Consider the following 18,357-nt stretch of genomic DNA (forward strand, 5'->3'; position numbering starts at 1 on the left):
TGGTACTGATACCTATCCCTGCCAGACTGGCCCCCAGCCATAGCTTTTGTGTGGACTGGTGTATGGCAGTCAATGATGCTCTACATTAACAGCCTGTCTCGGGATTCCCATGTGGGCTGGTGAATGAGTCTGGCCCAAATAGATCTTATGGACTCTCCCCTCCAAACCATCAGGTCTCAGTCCCCATGCTTGTCAGAAAGTTCCATGAATCAATCGCTGGAAATCACCCTGGATTCATCCCTCGCCTACACTCACACTGGCCTGATCCATGGCTGTCCCTAGGCAACAATTACATACCCTAAAGACTCCAGAGCTTGCCGCTGGGTGGCCAGCAGGAAGAGCCTGGTGCCAAATAGGCACACTGGGGTCCCGCTTAGCAGCAGGAGGCTCCTGTTGCCCCAGCCCCACGGCCAAACACCGAGATGCTTTGATTTTAAGAGTAAACAGTTTTCATCTTTGACTTACCTAGTTCTTCGGGATTGAATTACCATTGGGTAGAGAACATCCTTACGAAATAATTTTTTGGCTTAGTAGAAAACATTTTCTACTGTAAAAATAGGTTCACCGGTACCCACTAGTTGAAGACTACAAAACTTGTGCACATTTCAATTTTTAATATAGAAAGAAAATGGTCAAATTTTGTATTTTTGTACAAAAATCAAAACTTTATTTTCTAAAAATACAATCGTCAGGGATGACCTAATGGCTAGATTCTCACCTTGCAAGTGCCCGGATTCCATGTGGATGCTGGTTCATGTCTCAGCTGCTCCACTTCCCATCCACTTCCCTGCTTGTGGCCTGAGAAAGCAGTGCAGCATAGCCCAAAGCCTTGGGACCCTTTGCCTGTGTGAGAGATCCAGAGAAAATTCCTGGCTCCTGGCTACTGGCTTCAGATGGTTCAGCTCCAGCCATTGAGGCTGCTTGGGGGATGAACTGACAGATGGAAAATCTTTCTTTCTCTCCTCTCTGTAAATCTGCTTTCCAATGAAAGTCAATTTAAATAATATATACATAATTGTCTATTTACATGAAGCTGTGTGGGTAGTGGAATTGTCCAAACAGTAATTAGTCTTTCTGTTTATTTGGAATAAAATTTTGATCATTCTAGAAGCTGTCAGAATGGTATGGTTTATAACACTCCTAAAACCAAAATTCTGAAGGCAGTCCCAGTAGGTGGCTGATCTTGGTAAGCAGCAGCTCTAATTGATGCTTCAGAGTTCAGTGTCTCAAGGACCACATGCAGGTTTGTTTCTTTGGCATAAGTGATTGGCTAGTGCCTCTATCATGATGACCCTTAAAATAGACTCTGATGTCATGCCTCAGAAAACTGGCTGTGTGGCATTAAGTGTATAATTTGACAAGTTAGGTTTTTTTCCATTAACAGCAGTGTATCATCTTTGTTAGGATTATGTCACTTTTCTAAAAATTATTTTTCTTACAACATGTTTTAATACATACAAATCAACAGTGTGGTGACCATTTTTTAATCCTCAACTTCAGTCCTTGCCAATGTTTTATTGTTACTGTATTGTTTTTCCCACTTAACTAACCACCCTGCCTTTTTTAGGGGTAACTGCAATTTAAAAAAAAAATTATTTATTTGAAAGACAAAATAACAGGGAGAGGCAGAATTTAAATCTGCTGGTTTCCCCAAATGGCCACAATGGTCAGGGCTGGTCCAGGCCAAAGCCAGAAGTCCAACTGCATCTCCCAGGGGTGGTAGCAGAAGCCCCCAAGTATCTGGGCCGTCTTTCACTGCCTTCCCAGGTGTGGGTGCAAGGAACTGGATTAATAGCAGCTGGAACTTGATCAAGCACTCCAGCATGAAATTCTGGTGTCACAAGCAGCACCTCAATGTTGTGCCTGGCTAGAATATTTGAAAGCAAATTCCAGACATATGCTCTTACCCATGAGGAATTCATTACTGGGGGCTGATGTTGTGACACAGAGGCTAAAACCACTACCTGCAATGTTGGCATCCTTTATGGGCACTAGTTCGAGTTCCAGCTGCTCTACTTCCAGTCTGTCTCCCTGCCAGTGTGCCTGGAAAGCAGCAGCAGAAGATCCAAGTGGCTGGGCTCCTGTCACCCACATGGGAGACTATGATGAAGCTCTGGGCTCTTGGCTTCAGGCCGGCCCAGCCATTGGGACCATTTAGGGAATGAACCAGTGAAAGAAAGGTCTCTCTGTGTCTCCACCTTTCAAACACATGAATAAAACTTAAAAAAAAAAAAAAAAAGTTCAGCGGGAGAAATCTTCCTTCCATTCCCTGATTGATTCCTCAGGTACAGGGAGCAGCTGGGTCTGAGCACGGGTGAAGCCAGAGACCCAGAACTTTATGGATCGCCCCACTAGGAGCAGGCACCCAAACACTTGGACCACCGTGTGCTGCCTTGTACCTTTGTTAGCTGGAAACTGGATCAGAAGCACAGAGTTGGTGTAACAAATGGCAGCTTAACAACATTAGCCCCTGAATTCGGGCCCTGAAATTGTTTTCACATAAGAGCATATCTCCTAAACAGTGGCCAGTAGTTAGTAAGCACTTGCCATTTGCAAGTCACTACTAAATTCTTTAGGTTTTTTCACTTGTTTATTTTTATTTGAAAGCAAAAATAGACATTGACAGACAGGGATCTCCCACCCACTGCTTAATTCCCCGAAGACCCACAACAGCCAGGATGGGCCAGGTTGAAACTAGGATCTTGTCTCTCAGTCTGGCCCTAACTCTTTCAAATGAATACTTTGTTTTTTAAATAAAGGGAATGAAGAAAAGTATAATTCTTGATTTACTTAAGTGGACCAAAGTTGTAAGTCAGTCCAGAGAGACCAATGAAGGATTTAAGCTTGCCATTCCCACCAGCTTAAGAGTTGGTGTTGATCCGCTGGATTTGAAAGTAGCCTCTGGGTTGGTGGATATTCTTTTTGAATAGGAGCACATTGAAATGAAGTAAAGCAGGTAAGCCTTTGATAGCCTCCATTTTTGATTGGGAGTCCTCACAGGATGCCTGCTGTGATGATGGGTTTATGGGGAAATTTCAGAAAGGTTAGGAAAATTGGATTAAAAGATAAGTTCATGGGCCCACCACAGTAGTCTATCAGCTAAAGTGGTCGCCTTGCACGCATTGGGATCCCATATAGGCACAGTTCTAACCCGGCAGCCCTACTTCCCATCCAGCTCCCTGTTTGTGGCCTGGGAAAGCAGTTAAGGATGGCCCAAAAAACCTTGGGATTCTGCACCTGCGTGAGAGACCTGGAAGAAGCTCCAGGCTCCTGGCTCCTGGCTTCAGCCCAGCTCCAACCATTGCAGCCACTTGGAGAGTGAATCATCAGACAAAAGATCTTCCTCTCTGTCTCTCCTCTTTGTATATCTGACTTTCCAAAAAAATAATAAAATGAATCTTTTAAAAAAAAAGGTAAGTTCATTTGTCCCAGCACGGTAGCCTAGTGGCTAAAGTCCTCGCCTTGCATCTGCCGGGATCCCACATGGGCGCCGGTTCTAATCCCGGCTGCTCCACTTCCCATCCAGCTCCCTACTTGTGGCCTGGGAAAGCAGTCAAGGACGGCCCAAAGCCTTGTGATCCTGCACCTGCATGGGAGACTCGGAAGAATCTCAGCTCCAGCCGTTGCGGCCACATGGAGAATGAACCAGCAGATGGAAGATTTTTCTCTCTGTATATCATACTTTCCAAGAAAAGTAAATAATTGTTTAAAAAAATAAAAAAGATAAGTTCATTTCCACTGCTTTTCCCAAGCCATTAGCAGGGAGCTGGATCAGAAGTGGAGCAGCTGGGATGGGAACCAGTGCTCAGATGAGATGCTGGTGTTGCAGATGGATGCTTTATGAGCTACACCACAATGCCAGCTCGTGGTGATAAAAATTTTGAAATATTCTTTTTTTTGTTATTGTTGTCATGCACATTTTCCATGAGCTCCATAATGCCTTTGTATGTTTTTAAAGTGCCTGAGACACACAAGCAATTCCAAGTACAGCACTGACTGGGTGATGTCCACTCGCTGTGGTTGTCCCCGGATGCTTCTGAATAAAGACCCTTGTGTGCTAAAGAGGGTTAGGAGGGTCCCTGACTCCCCCCCCCCCCCACTGGGACTTGAGCACTGTCTTTTGCTCAAACCCAGAAAGAAACGGAGAACAGCTCAGAGTCCTCCTCTTCCTTGTGGCTCCTCAGAGCTCAGATACCTCATGGAATGAGCCCTTTGATGAGCCGACTTTATAGCATTTGTTGTGCTTCCTTTTTTGCGTAGCTTTGTTTATGATTATAATATCTGGCAGTTGGGAGCTGTGTATGTAAGTGTACTTAATTTCAAATGAGGTATGGTGAGCTAGTTGATTGAATAAGAAAAATGCTGAGAGTATGTGGTGGGAGGCTGACGTCAATAAATTGAATAAGTCTTCCTTTTTTATTTATTGTTCTGTTCTTCCAGACCTGTTTAGTTATGTTAAATACCCCTGACCTTTTCCCCTGCTTGCCTTTCAGGGCCTAAGCATCCATATAAAGGCTCCAATGTGATTAGCATTGATGCTTCTGAGATTGCATGGAAACTAGATGGTCAGAGATAAATTGTGGGTCTCAGCAGTGGTCAGCCCAGGAGCCTTTTACATCTGCCTCTTCCCTAGATTGAAAATGCTGCTGGGGCCATATGGCTGAGTGCCTCGCGGAAGAGCCAGCAACAACTTCTGGCTGGGTTCTGCATTATTCCTTGCTTCTGTTTAGAGGTTGTAGCATTTGGGGCCTGCTTCACTATATACTAATGGGATGAATACTTAACTTGAAATTGCATGACAGAGAGAAAGGGAGGGAGGGAGGGAATGTATCTGTGTGTGTGTGTAGAATCCAGTCCCAGTAATGTTATCAGTATTCCATTCACGGAAAGATTTTATTAAACTAGGCTTCTCTTTATAACTATGGGAAGAAAAGCATCAGTTAATAGATATCTGACCCTTGATTGACTTTTTCCTTTGAAGATGCAAACAGTTTTGTTTAGAGCAAAATAAGGTTGCCTGACTGGCATTTTCAGTTTGATTTTAAGTGTGTTCATGTAAATCCAAATTATCTTCCTTACCTGTAAAGGGGTTGTAATTAATTTATGCACGAATTCACGTGCTACCTGGAAATAGATTTTTAAATATACCTGCTCAGAACCTGAAAAATCTAAATTTGACAAGTGTTAAAAATGAAAAGTTTTTAAAATGCTTGGTTATTGTGAAGTCTCCCTGCTGAGTCTCTATCCCCATATATTTGTCTCTTATTCCCTCTCTCTGTCTTGAACCCTGTTCCTTTTTATTGTCATTTATTTTTGTTACTTATTTGAAAGGCAGACAGAGTACCCGTTCAGTGTTTGCTAACCAGGAAAGCCCACACACGCAACAGCTGGAGCCCAGGGCTGGTCCAAGGCTGTGGCAGGGAGCACAGGCCGGGTATCCTGCAGCCCTCGGTGCTCCCCCAGGCTGTGCGTTAGCCAGAAGCTGGAATCCAGGCAGAGCTGAAACTCAGCCTGGCATGCAGCAGCTTGACCACTGAGCCGAAGCCTTGCCCCGCCCCCACCCACCCCTTCTTTATTACCACTCAGAGGAGCCTTGAGGCCTTGGTGAGCCTGGCCCTTAGCCCTAGGACTTTGAGAGTCCAAGGATAGCAAAGGTGGTGGCGTCCTCTCGCGCCTGGGATCCTGACCTCTGCCAGCCTCTCTTCCTCTGCTTCCTGTCCATCCGCAGTCCCTTGATCTTCTTTCTGCACTCCAAAACTCTGTCCCACAGGTTGTTTCTGATGACTAGTCCTTGCTGTGCATCTGTGTTTCTGCTATTTCCATTCTTCCATACCAAGATAATCCATTCTATTCAGATGGCTGTTCATATCATTTGAAACTTCACAACAGCCAAGTCTAACAAATGTCTAAGATTTGGTTTTTTGTTTGTTTTTAATTTGCTTCATCTCCCTAGACTGTGTCCCTCCTCCTGTCGGCATACAGGAAGATGAAGTATATTTAGTTACACAGTGGTGTGGGGTTAGGCTTGGAGCATGGACATGCTGCTTCATTCCTTTGATTTGGGGCGTAAAACATAAAGCCTGGTTGGTGCTCATTGGTAGTGAGCGATCCTGACTCTCCCAGGAACGTCTGTAGGAGCGCCAGGGTAATAAATCTGCAGGCGCACGAGGTTCCCAGAGTAATCACCTGTCATCAGGGCTGTGAAATAGGTGAGCTTTTATGCAACTGTGCAAGCTGCTGACCACAGTCGGAAGCTGGTGATGCTGTTTCTTTACTGTTTTTTTGTTTGTTTGTTTGTTTTGCTTCGCTTTGGTTTTTTGCTTTTCTGCTGTGGGGATTTAGTCTGTAAGAACGGCAGCCGTTTCCTCTCACCCCACACTAGTACAGTTGAAGTGTGTGGTATATCAGTTTATCTCCAGAAGAAAGCAATGCTGGCTTGTACATGCTGCCGCTTCCCTTGACTGAGTAGTGCACCTGAAAGAGAGTTTTGTAACACAGCCCGTGGTATTCATAGTAAATCATGTTTATTGGTTTTGACCTCAACTACCATTGGATTTAAACAGATCATTCTGGTTGGCATATTGCAGAAAAAACTAAGCCAAGTCATGCACCTTCGTGGAGCCCTGGATTGTAACGATGTATATGTTAAGTATATTTTTATTTGTATTAAGTATCTGTTAGATATTTCAGAAGGGCCGGCATCCATAGCAGGTAAAGCTGCCACCTGTGATGACAGCATCCCATACGGGCGCTGCTTTGTGCCCCAGCTGCTGCTCTTTCAGTCCAGCTCCCTGTTAATGTACGTGGGAAAGCAGCAGAGCATCACCCAGATGCCTGGGCTCCTGTCACCCGCGTGGGAAACCTTAATGAAGCTCCTGGCTCCTTGCTTCGGCCTGGCCTAGCTCAGGGAGTGAGCCACCCATGAGAGATCTCTGTGTCTCTCCTTTTCTTTTTCTCTCTCTCTCTCTCTCCCTCCCTCCGTCCCTCCCTCCCTCTCTTACTCTGTCTTTCAAATAAATAAAATAAATCTTTAGGGGGAAAAAAACCTAAATATTTTTAGAAGCATACTCTCTGTAATTGAATAAAAATTTTACGCATCTATTTTTCAACTGTTTTTTAAAGATTAGATTAGGTTAAAATAATATCCAGCATTATTGGTCTTTTTAGAAAATAAATATTCATATAAAATGTTTTTTTCTGAAGTTGACTCTGAGTACAGATTTCAGATCATTGAAAACAGAGTCATTTGAAAATCCGCATTTCCTCTCTTTTTTCTAATTCATTTCCGTGACTCAATAGGCTCTTCGCATGGAATTAGCTTTCCTACATAGTTTCAAAGGCTTGTTCTTCTAATGGTGAAAAATGTTACCCATTTTGGTACTTATTAAAGTAGACCGTGACTTGGAGGGTTTCTGGTTTTAAAGTCAGCAAACATGACTAGAGGCAGATGAACGAATACTCTTCCATTTGTAGCCCCTGCATCTTTGTATGACTGTTAAATAAAGCATGCTTTTGTGTTAGAAGTGTTTTAGTGTGTTACTCGGGTCACAGGTTTCCAAAGCCCTGCTTTTTCTTCCCTTAGGATAAATTGAATTATTTGTTCCCAATAACAATAGACCATCATTTCAAAGTAAGTAGTGCAAGTCTACATTGCTGGAAACTAGATGACATGAGCTGTACTGTTTACCACCCAAAGGATCTGTGTTAGTGTGGGTGGCTTAAACAACACAAATGTGTTTTCCTCATAGCTCTGCATGCTGGAAGTCACAGTCATGACGCTGGCCCATTTGGTTCCAGCTGAGCATCCTCTTCCTGTCTTAGTAGTGTGTCCTGTCAAGGCACAGAGGGACCTCTGGTGTCTCTTCCTCTTCCTGGTTGGTCTGCTTCTTTTTTTTTTTTTTTTTTTTTAAGATTTATTGGAAAGGCGGATATACAGAGGAGAGAGACAGAGAGGAAGATCTTCTATCCAATGATTTGCTCCCCAAGTGAGCACAATGGCCGATGCTATGCATCCGAAGCCAGAAGCCTCTTCTGGGTCTCCCACACAGGTGCAGGGTCCCAAAGCTTTGGGCTGTCCTCGACTGCTTTCCGGGGCCACAGGCAGGGAGCTGGAAGGGAAGCAGGGCTGCCGGGATTAGAACCGGCGTCCATATGGGATCCCGGGTGTGCTAGGCGAGGACCTTTAACCACTGCGCCACCACGCCAGGCCCGGTTGGTCTGCTTCTAATCCAGCTTTCTGCTCATGTGCCTGAAAGAGTACTGAAAGACGTACCAAGTGCCTGGACTCCTGGCTGCTGTGCCGGGAAACTGAGTGAAGTTTCCTAGCCTAGCCTGGTCATTGTGGCCATTCAAGGAGTGAAGCCATGAGTGGAAGATCTCATTCTCATTCTTTCTGTGAAACTCCCCTTCAAGGGAATAAATCTTAAAAACAAACAAGCTAACTAATCTTGTACCGTTAGGACCCCACCTTATCCAAGACCTCTTTTTCTTCTAGGTCCTCTTCCTAATTCAGCCAAATGGAGGATTCAGCATAGGAATTTTGAGAAGGCAAATGGATTTGCCCAATTTCCCAGGATTGCTTGGCCCCACTCTCTTGTCAGAGCTGCCTAGGGCACTGTCCCCACCCTCACTCTACCACAGACACACAGCGTGGATTTTTTTTTTTTCTGAGATTCCAGTTTTGTTGATTACATAATTGCCTAGTAATGTTATAAATTATGGATAGTATCTGCCACTGGGAACGTGGCTGTGCATGAACTGACTGACCCTACTGGACTTGGGGGTACTAACGTTACCTTCTCCCTGGAGGGTGATGGGTGCCGAAGCACAGTGAATGGGTAGGTGGGTGGGTGTGTGTAGAGAGGGTCGCCTCTGAGTGGCTGCCTTCTCCCTGGAGGGTGATGGGTACCGAAGCACAGTGAATGGGTAGGTGGGTGGGTGTGTGTAGAGAGGGTCGCCTCTGAGTGGCTGCCTTCTCCCTGGAGGGTGATGAGTACCGAAGCACAATGCATGAGTGGGTATGGAGAGGGTGCCCCCTGACTGACCGGCTCCAGGAAACCTGGTGGAGTTGGTTTCAGTACTTGCCCAGAGGCCATTTGAATCCAATACAGTTTCCCAGTAATCTGTACAGAATTTAATTCTGGAAAAATTACTCCTTTGTATTACTTGGTAGCAATCTAGACTTAGTGTTGTGTAAGTCATTGAAGCCATTTGAATTGTCCCCCACCCTCTTGTGGTTTTGGTCTCTTTCAGGTTGTTTGAAGGACGCTCACCAAGGAAGCCAGAGAAGCTTAAAACACTCTTCTGCTACTTTAGAAGAGTCACAGAGAAAAGTAAATTCCTTTCATTCTTGCTATGATTTTTATGCTGACATGGCTATTTCAAATCAAGGGAAAGGCATTTGGTGTTTCAAGTACAACTTGTGGCAAGTCTACATTGAATGAAATAGTGCTGATGTGTTGTGAATGCATGTGGGGGGTCATTAGACTCTCATCCTTTGCAATCTTTTTTGTTCTTAGGATTTAATTGGAAAGTCAGATATACAGAGAGGAGGAGAGACAGAGAGGAAGATCCTCCATGCAATGGCCCCAAGCGGCTGTGATGGCTGGAGCTGAGCCAATCCAAAGCCAGGAGCTTCCTCCGGTTCTCCCACATGGGTGCAGGGTCCCAAAACCTTGGGCCATCCTAGACTGCTTTTCCAGGCCACAAGCAGGAAGCTGAATCGTAAGCAGGGCTGCCGGGATTAGAACCAGTGCCCGTATCAAGGCAAGGATTTTAACCACTAGGCTACCACGCTGGGCCCGAAATCTATAATATATGTATTCAGACATTTCCATGAGTAAAACCAATATTTAAAAAAAAAAAAATGTGAACCAGGAATACATTGTAGCTGCTCTTTATTTGAAGAACTAGTTGAAATGTTTTTGCTTAGGTCAACTAATTCCTGATTTTTCTATTTATTCCTCCTTCCCCAAGCCCTCTGTAGAGTTCTTAGAGAGCTGTACAGTGCTGCTATTGACACTACTTTGGGCTAACCTGCCGTGTTTCTCCATAATGTAGCCTCCCTTGCCCTGGGCCGGCACTGATGATTACCCGACATGCTGGTGATGACCTGAAAATGGATGGCTGGAGCTATTGCTGTCTTAGGAGCTGGATGGCCATGGTCAAGCTGCTGCTTATTCTTTTTTTTTTTTTTTAAGATTTATTTATTGTTAATTGTAAAGGCAGATTGGCAAAGAGAAAGATCCTCCATCTGCTGGTTCACTCCCCAACTGGCAATGATAGCTGGAGCTGAGCCCATCTAAAGCTTGGAGCTTCTTTCAGGTCTCCCACATAGGTGCAGGGTCCCAGGGTTCTGGACCGTCTTCCACTGCTTTCCCAGGCCATAAGCAGGGAGCTGGGTGGGATGAGCCAGTGCCCATATGGGATCCTGGCACATGCAAGGCAAGGGTTTAGCCACCGGGCCATTGGACCAGTGCACACAGTCTAGCCTCTCTTAATACCTACGTGTAAACTTCAGTTTTCTCACCTGCTAGATAAAGTGCCAACGACAGTTACCTCACGGGGCATTTATAGATAAGAAACAGGCATGTCAGCTGGTAGCATTGGTTAGTCTTTATCCAGAATTGAGTATAAAGAAAACGGGAGCACTTCAGAGGTCTCCTTCCACCCTAGGTAGGTCAGGTCACAAGAGGTGGGTTCTTTCCAGTTGATTTCATCCAGCTTTTGGGATTGCACTTAAAACATGCCTTGGTATCATTTTAAGGTCATTTTTCAAATTTCCTTCTTTCAATCTTGCATTACATTGTCCTTCATATTCTGTGTTGTTGGACATTGTTGAAAATTGTGGAATGAAATCATTTGTCAGTATTTTAGTATTTGGGGGAAAGGGCATATACTTCTTTGATAGAGGATTATTTATCTCAGCCTTTTCAATTTCAGTCTTATGACACTGTATACTGAGTGAGATATAAAGGAGAATAATACAGCACCACTCAGGATAGCAAAAGGAATAGTTTTTTCTGTCTACACCTGAAGAGATTTGTTATGATGAAATAATTCAGAGTTTATTCTTTTAATCCTGGGAATCAAGTTATGTATGTCTTCTCTGAAAGCTAACTTGATGTTCACTAAGTTTTAGGATTTCAGATACTTTGAGGAAAAAATACTAAAAGTTTTCTTTCAACTAGACATATAAAAGCTGTCATAAGCATTTTTTAAAAGATTGAAGAAATGATAGTTAAATGCTTGATTGCCTGGCTTGTTTTGCTGTCCATGGTAACTTTGTCCTTTGTAGATGCATAGTGAAGCATTGCTCTAGCTTTTCAGGATGTACAGCTAATGACTTAAGGAGGAAATAGAAAGGTGGAATAAAAAGATTTATAGTAATCTATTTAAATCTCTTCCATCAATTCTGGGACGTCAGAGGTAGTTAGAAGTGCCAGCACACGGCACACCTACGAGAAAGATAAAATACACAAAAGGACCCAGAAATCTGTACTCAGAGGCTAAGCGTAAAGAAAAAAACTTAACCTGGCTTTGCAAGACAAGGACAGTAAAGAGCCTTGTCAGCCTCCCCCTTGACACTGAGTGTGGGGAGGACGTGGCTGAGAATTCGAGGCACCAGCCCCAAGTGTGAAGTCTGGAGCCAGACCGTGCGGCCTGCAGAGGCCTGCAGCAGGGCTGGTAACTCAGAACGTGGACGGCAGAGGCAGGTGCACATTTCTCTGGGAAAACTGGACTTGACACTAGACCGGGCAGGACAACTCCATTACATGTATAGAAGATGTACGGTTTCAGAAGCTTAATATGTGACAGACCTGCTCTGTGGAACTGGTAGGATGTAATTCCATCAGGACATCCGCATTTCATGCTTGTGGCTGTAATGAGGTTGCTGAGACTGCCAGGCTTTGAAAAACCCTCTGAATTAAATCAGATGAAGTCTCTTAGATGAGATGTTTAAACATTGGCCCACTCTTTTAAAAGGGAGGAAATATGATTGGCCCTGTGGGGGTATGTATTATGCTTTTGTCAAGGGAAGTATTTGGTTGCCAAAATTGTCTGAGGTGGAAGTTGCCTTTTTCTGGAAGAAGCTAACAGGCAGGCTCTTGAAGCATCGCTAATCATTCTAGCTAAAAACCTGTGTTGCTCAGTGTTTTTCTTGACTGCACACCATGGGTATGAATTTCTCTCGCCATCTTTTTAATGTATGAGTGATATGTGATGCTCTTGTCTGCTAAGTTGCAAAATGATGACAGACAACAGACAACTGGCTTCCTGTTAAGAGTCGCACCTCTGGTGTTTGAAATGTTTGAGTTCTTTCTTGTGAAATTTGAATGTGATTTCCATTCATCTTAAAGGTGGAGATCTAACAATATTTCCACACTCATATTGGCAAAATATTCCATTCCTAAAGCAACAACTCATGATCCTTGAGTTGTTACTGACTTATGATTGAGCGCAAATGAGATGCAGAGTTGTCTGTAGGAGTGAGGTGATTGCTGAGCCGACACTGGGCTGTAGGGCACCATCACTAACAGTCCCTGACAGCTCTCTCTGTGCCTACGAGCCTTTCTCTCTCACCACTGAAGAAAGCAGAAATGGTATGGCCCTTTGAGTTTGTTCTTTGACTTGAATCGGGCAGATTACTTCCGGCCAGCTGACTTGTTTGTTGCTCTCGCCACCGACACTAAACAAAGAAAGAAAGAGAAAGAAAAATAAAAACTAAGTCTAACCAAAGAACATGTCCGACCCTGTAACACTATTGTATTGATAATATTTCATCTTAATCCTTTAAATTCTGTTACTTCTTCAAAAAGATATCTTTCTAAAGTCCTAAGAATCCCTATTTCTTCCTTCAGCTAAGGTGCTATTTATAAATAGAACAATTATTTATTATCTAAGCCAGAGACTTAGCTGTTCTAACTCCAAAAGACATGCTTTCGATTCCCTTTTTAAATCTTAGGCGTTTTGCTTTTCTTAAGGTGTTATTTATGTCTGTTTCCCAGTCTTTAAATGTGGAAAGCTTTTCTCTGAAAAGGAGTTTACAAGCTGGAATTCCATTTTGTCTTTATTGCGTTTAAGTTACATCAATTATACATCTGATTAATGCTTTTTTTAAATGAATTATTTTCAGTTTTAAAAACTGTATCAAAAAGTACCAACACTGAAATCCTACTATTATTTGTATAGTTTTATTTACTGTGGGCAAAAGAACTTTTAATATGTTAGTATCAGTTAAAACCAGTGTCTATCAAATATTCAGCCCTCTGTGTTCATGGGTTAATGCATATGTGGACCGAACCAATTTTAGATCAAAAATATTTGGGGGAAAAATTCTCTAAAGAATACAGTACTACAAGTACGTAGATAGCATTTACATTGTATTGAGTATAAGTTATCTGGAGCTGACTTAATCTATACAGGAAGATTGAGAGTGTCTTACATGCAAACAGTGCATCATTTTATGTGACAAATGTGAACATTTCAGATTTTGATCCTGGTAGAGGGGGGCTTGTCCTGTGACCAGCCGCCTGTAGATACTGAAGGACAACTCTATTTCAACAGGGGACATGGACTTTACAGTTTTACAACAAGTTAGACTCCTTCTTTTACTGTGTGTGTGTGTGTGCGTGCGTGTGTCCCTACATGTGTACATAATCCCTTCAAAATTGAAACTTGGGTGTGATTTTCTTCTTTTGTTTTGTAGAACCTACTGGGTTGGTAACCTTCACAAGACAGAGTCTTGAAGATTTTCCAGACTGGGAAAGGTAATGATATGAGAAGACTTCCTAGACCCTTGGACTTAGGGCTCTATCTGGGAACGATGGTTTCCAAGGTCTCATTGCCTCCATGCCAACAAGTTTCTTCTCAGGAAAAATGCAGTTGTAAAATTAAATCTGCCCTCAGCCCTGACTTTCATCATTTTGCTTTAGATTTTTCATCTAAGCAAAGTCCTATTTAGAATTATTTTATTTATTCAGACACTAGTATTAAATGAACCCTAAAATTTAAGTGTGCTTCCTTATTCCCATTAATATTTGTATTTTATGGCTTTTCTTTCTAGAAGAAAAGAGTAATAGGAGTTTTTTGGTTTGGTTTGGTTTGGTTTGGTTTATATTCAACTGAAATATAAAGAGATATTGTCTAAAAAGGAAGAGAACAGGTATAGTGTTTTGAAATCATGACGCATTAGAGATGAAAGGGGCCCCAGGAAGTCATATGTCAATCATTGTTATAGTACCTGTGACAGAGGGAGACTGGGAAGCTTCAGTGATGAAAGACTCACTTTCGTTTGCTTAAATATCTTGTCTTCTAAAGAATCCCTTCTCCTCCTCATTCCTGGTCCGTCCTTCCAGTTTCCAGTCTTCTTTCTCATTCGACCTTCCTTCCTGTATCTTAAAAATGCTTGTTTGACCTGCTGTCCCTTCCAAAACTGCACAAGTCCTTATGAGGGTTAACCGTTTCCCGGCTTTTAAAGCTGCTCTTGACACACTTTCATTTGTTAGTCTCTCTTCATATAGGATGCCCAGCCCTAAGGGTCGTCTGGCCAGATCTGCCCTCTTCTGTTAATTGTATAGATTATTTGGAGGAGTTGAGTTCAACTCAGCCTCTGGATTTCTACTCCACATCTGATGCTAGTTTGGCTCTTGTGTAAAAGGCGGCCTGTCTGTGTACCACCACGTGGGAGGAAAGAGCCAAGCTTATTTGCACAGATCAGCAAAGCTGCTGTGCCAGTAACTACCCCCAAGAAATGCTAACATTGTCCTCTTTGATAAGCAGCATTTAACTTGATGTCTTCTCTATCATATTTCATTGTTCTCTTTTTTTGTTTCGACTGCTTTCTGAGTTTGAATCCATTAAAATCTGCTCTCCCAGACTCTGCAGAACCAACATGCCTGTACTTAAAGGCAGGTACAGAAATGAAAGTGTTGGTGTGAGAGGCTGCATGGGCATGAGGGTGTTGGAGGCTTTCCTCGACTCCCGAGTTTCTGGCATCTTGCCATTAGCTCTGTGGGTACCAGCAAGTCCATTACCCTGGCCAGCAAATACCCAGGCAGGGATTTGCTGGGAGCAGAAGGGAAGACCTGCTAAGAAGTTGCATGTGTAAAACACACCAAAAAAAAAAGAAACAGTTTCTAACAACTTGATAATGATGCCAGCTTCAGTCTTGGAGAATGGTTGACAAAAGATGGAATATCTGGTTTGGTTTCTTGACTATAAGTAGCCCAAAGAATTATGTGTCATAATTCTTTAATCTTTTCACTGAATAAAATGGTTAGGAAAGGAGGATCTCAAGAAATGGACCCTCTTTCTATAGGAAAATAATTATTAGAAAATAACTTTTCTAATAATTACAGCATCCTGGTTGAGAATTTAGAATGTTGAATTAGCGCATCTGAGCTCAAATCGTGACTGCTTTGTCTTCTGGTCTTGGTTAGGTTACTTGAATGCTTCTGTGCTTTTCTTCCTATTAAAGGAGATAACAATATGGCTCTTCTGAGGGTTAAATAAACTAATACAAATAAAGCTCTCAGAACAAAATTTATTATTATTTTCTAAGTTCCTGAGCTTTCGGACTGCAGTAACGCTAGAAATGTGTTTGGACTCCTTGAAACAAGGAAGTAAACAACCAGTGCTTCCCCAGCTTACTTTTTATCATTCTTTTTTTAAAAAATGTATTTATTTATTTGAAAAGCAAAGTTACTTAGAGAGAGGTCTTCCATCTGCTGGTTCACTCCCCAAGTGGCCCCAATAGCCGGGGCTGGGCCAGACCAAAACCAGGAGCTAGGAACTTCTTCCAAGTCTCCCACATACTACAGAGAGGCTCAGCTACTTGGACTATCTCCCACTGCTTCCCCAGGCACGTTGGTGAGGAGCGGGATTAGAAATAGCGCAGCTGAAATTTGAACGAGTGCCTGTGTGGAGTGCTGTCCTCAAAGGCAGTGGCTTGACAGGCTATGCCTTGGGCCTCATTGCCAGCCCCTTAAATTACTTTTAAAAAATAATCTTTCCGACTCAAATTGTTAGCATTCTTTAACAGTTGCAAGTTTAAATCACTTATATTTTGCTGTAATTTGGTTTAAAAGATTTATTTTATTTTTATTGGAAAGGCAGAAATACATAGAGGCGGAGAGAGAGAGAGAAAGATCTTCCTTCTGATGATTCACTCCCCAAGTGAGTGCAACAGCCAGTGCTGTGCCGCTCCAAAGCCAGGATCCAGGAACTTCTTCCCGGTCTCCCACACGGATGCAGGGTCCCAAGGCTTTGGGCTGTCCTCGACTGCTTTCCCAGGCCACAAGCAGAGAGCTGGATGGGCAGCAAGGCTGCCAAAATTGGAACCAGTGCCCATATGGGATCCTGGGGCGTTCAAGGCGAGGACTTTAGCCACTAGGCCACGCCACCGGGCCCCTCAATGAGCATTGTTTAGGAAAGAAAAAAATTCTGTCTTTTGATTGACTTACAGTTACTAGGTTCATCATTATTAATATAAATAGTGCATGGAGCAGAATTCTGTGACATGTGTTTTCATCAAGATGATCACACACACACACACACACAGTTACCAAACCAATGGAAATAGAAGTCCATCTATGAGGCCAGCCTTTAGCATAGTGGGTAAAAAAACCTACAAGGCTAGCATCACATATGGGCACATATGGGTTTGTCTCCCAGGCGCTCCACTTCCAGTCTAGCCTCCTGCTAATGGCCTGGAGAAGCAGCAGAAGATGGCCCAAGTGTTTGGGTCTCTGCAATCCACCTGGGAGGCCCAGATGAAGCTCCTGGCTCCCAGCATCAACCTGACCTAGCTGTGGCTGTTGCAGCCTTCTGGGGAGTGGAAGATCGATCTCTCTGTAATTCTAACTTTCAAGCAAAGAGCCCATCTGAGAATCCTGATTTCTTGCTGTCTGTATTTATTTTGTTGGGTTACCAACTCTGGCACAAGAATAAAACTAACAGATCTTAATTTTTTCTTTTAAGATTTATTTTATTTTTATTGGAAAGGCCAGATATACAGAGAGGAGAGACAGAGAGGAAGATCTTCCGTCCAATGACTCACTCCCCAAGTGAGCGCAACGGCCGATGCTATGTCGATCCGAAGCCAGGAGCCTCTTCCGGGTCTCCCACGCAGGTGCAGGGTCCCAAAGCTTTGGGCCATCCTCGACTGCTTTCCCAGGCCACAGGCAGGGAGCTGGAAGGGAAGCGGGGCCGCCGGGACTAGAACCAGTGCCCATATGGGATCCCAGGTGTGCAAGGCGAGAACCTTAACCACTGCGCCACCACGCCGGGCCCAGATCTTAATTTTTTTTTATATTTTAGGGTGACTTCAGCTTTGTTTTACTTACTGATCTATATTTTCAGATTTTTCCAAAGTGAATTGCCCATCATTAAAAAGTGTGTCCATGTGTTTGCGTCATAGATGCGAGAAACCCCTGACACGACTGCATGTCACTCACGAGGGCACGATCGAAGGGAACGGGCAGGGCATGCTGCAGGTAGGCGGGCCGCTGCACGGGACTTGCTTGTCAGGCTCCTGACAGCAAAGGGAAGTTGAGAAGCTGCTTGTTTGTCTCCTGAAACTGATTGAATGCAAAGAAGCATGGTGCAGAATGGAGAGGAACACCAAACAGGTCACTTTGACAGGCTGGGCAATGTCGTTACTTGGCAGCCTCCTCTGTGTTCTGTGCGCCTCTTTCAAAAGCCTTTGACAGGAAGTCATCACATCCGGGCCCCCTCGGTCCTCTCAGTTCAGACAATGATCGCACGTTGACAGTGGAAGACATTACCAGGGTATGGTCTTGATAGGCTGTCACCAGACAGTTTCGTTCCTGTCTGTCGAGGATTTTGCTTAGCCCAAACTAGGACCAGCTTGAGACGCTGAACTTCTGCCGGTCCCTTTGCCACCGGCAGCCTTGTTTGAATTTAGGAAGCAGATGTCTCAGACAGATTGACCCTAACGGCCTCTTTGCCATTTGTGGCAGTTGTGGGCACAGAAGCTAGCGGTGGTTACTAATGTCAGTCTCTTGAAAAACAGGTGAGCCTGTTCGTCCTGGGTCTCGCTTACTAATCTGTTAACTAGGTTCATGCTTAGAAAGGGGCTCTGGAAAGTGAGTTAAAGATACCCTTTGCACCTCATCTGAGCCCATGTTTTCCTTTTGCTTTTTAGTGACTTTAAAGATTCACTAATCAAGGACAAAATGTTGCTATTTTGTGTTTTTATCCCATTTATGAGAGCATTTTCAAAGATTTATTTTTATTATTTTTCATTGGAAAGGCGGATATACAGAGAGGAGAGACAGAGAGGAAGATCTTCCGTCCGATGATTCACTCCCCAAGTGAGCGCAACGGCCGATGCTA

The 18,357-nt window shown here is 43.6% G+C and overlaps 1 protein-coding gene across 4 annotated transcripts in view; it reads left to right on the plus strand.

The window, feature by feature from the left end:
- The window catches only part of PARG (poly(ADP-ribose) glycohydrolase), a 114,506-nt gene that overhangs the window by 55,619 nt on the left and 40,530 nt on the right, over positions 1 to 18,357 (plus strand). For all 4 annotated transcript variants that reach the window (XM_040970344.1, XM_040970341.1, XM_040970342.1 and 1 more), the window contains exons 10-12: positions 9,253 to 9,332; positions 13,709 to 13,769; positions 17,420 to 17,495. In XM_040970344.1, the coding sequence (XP_040826278.1) occupies positions 9,253 to 9,332; positions 13,709 to 13,769; positions 17,420 to 17,495 (217 nt within the window). The remainder of the gene's footprint in view (positions 1 to 9,252; positions 9,333 to 13,708; positions 13,770 to 17,419; positions 17,496 to 18,357) is intronic.

This window comes from Ochotona curzoniae, unplaced genomic scaffold (genome assembly GCF_017591425.1).
Source record: "Ochotona curzoniae isolate NIBS_2020 unplaced genomic scaffold, NIBS_Ocur_1.0 scaffold_4763, whole genome shotgun sequence".
NCBI classification, from domain to species: Eukaryota; Metazoa; Chordata; class Mammalia; order Lagomorpha; family Ochotonidae; genus Ochotona; species Ochotona curzoniae.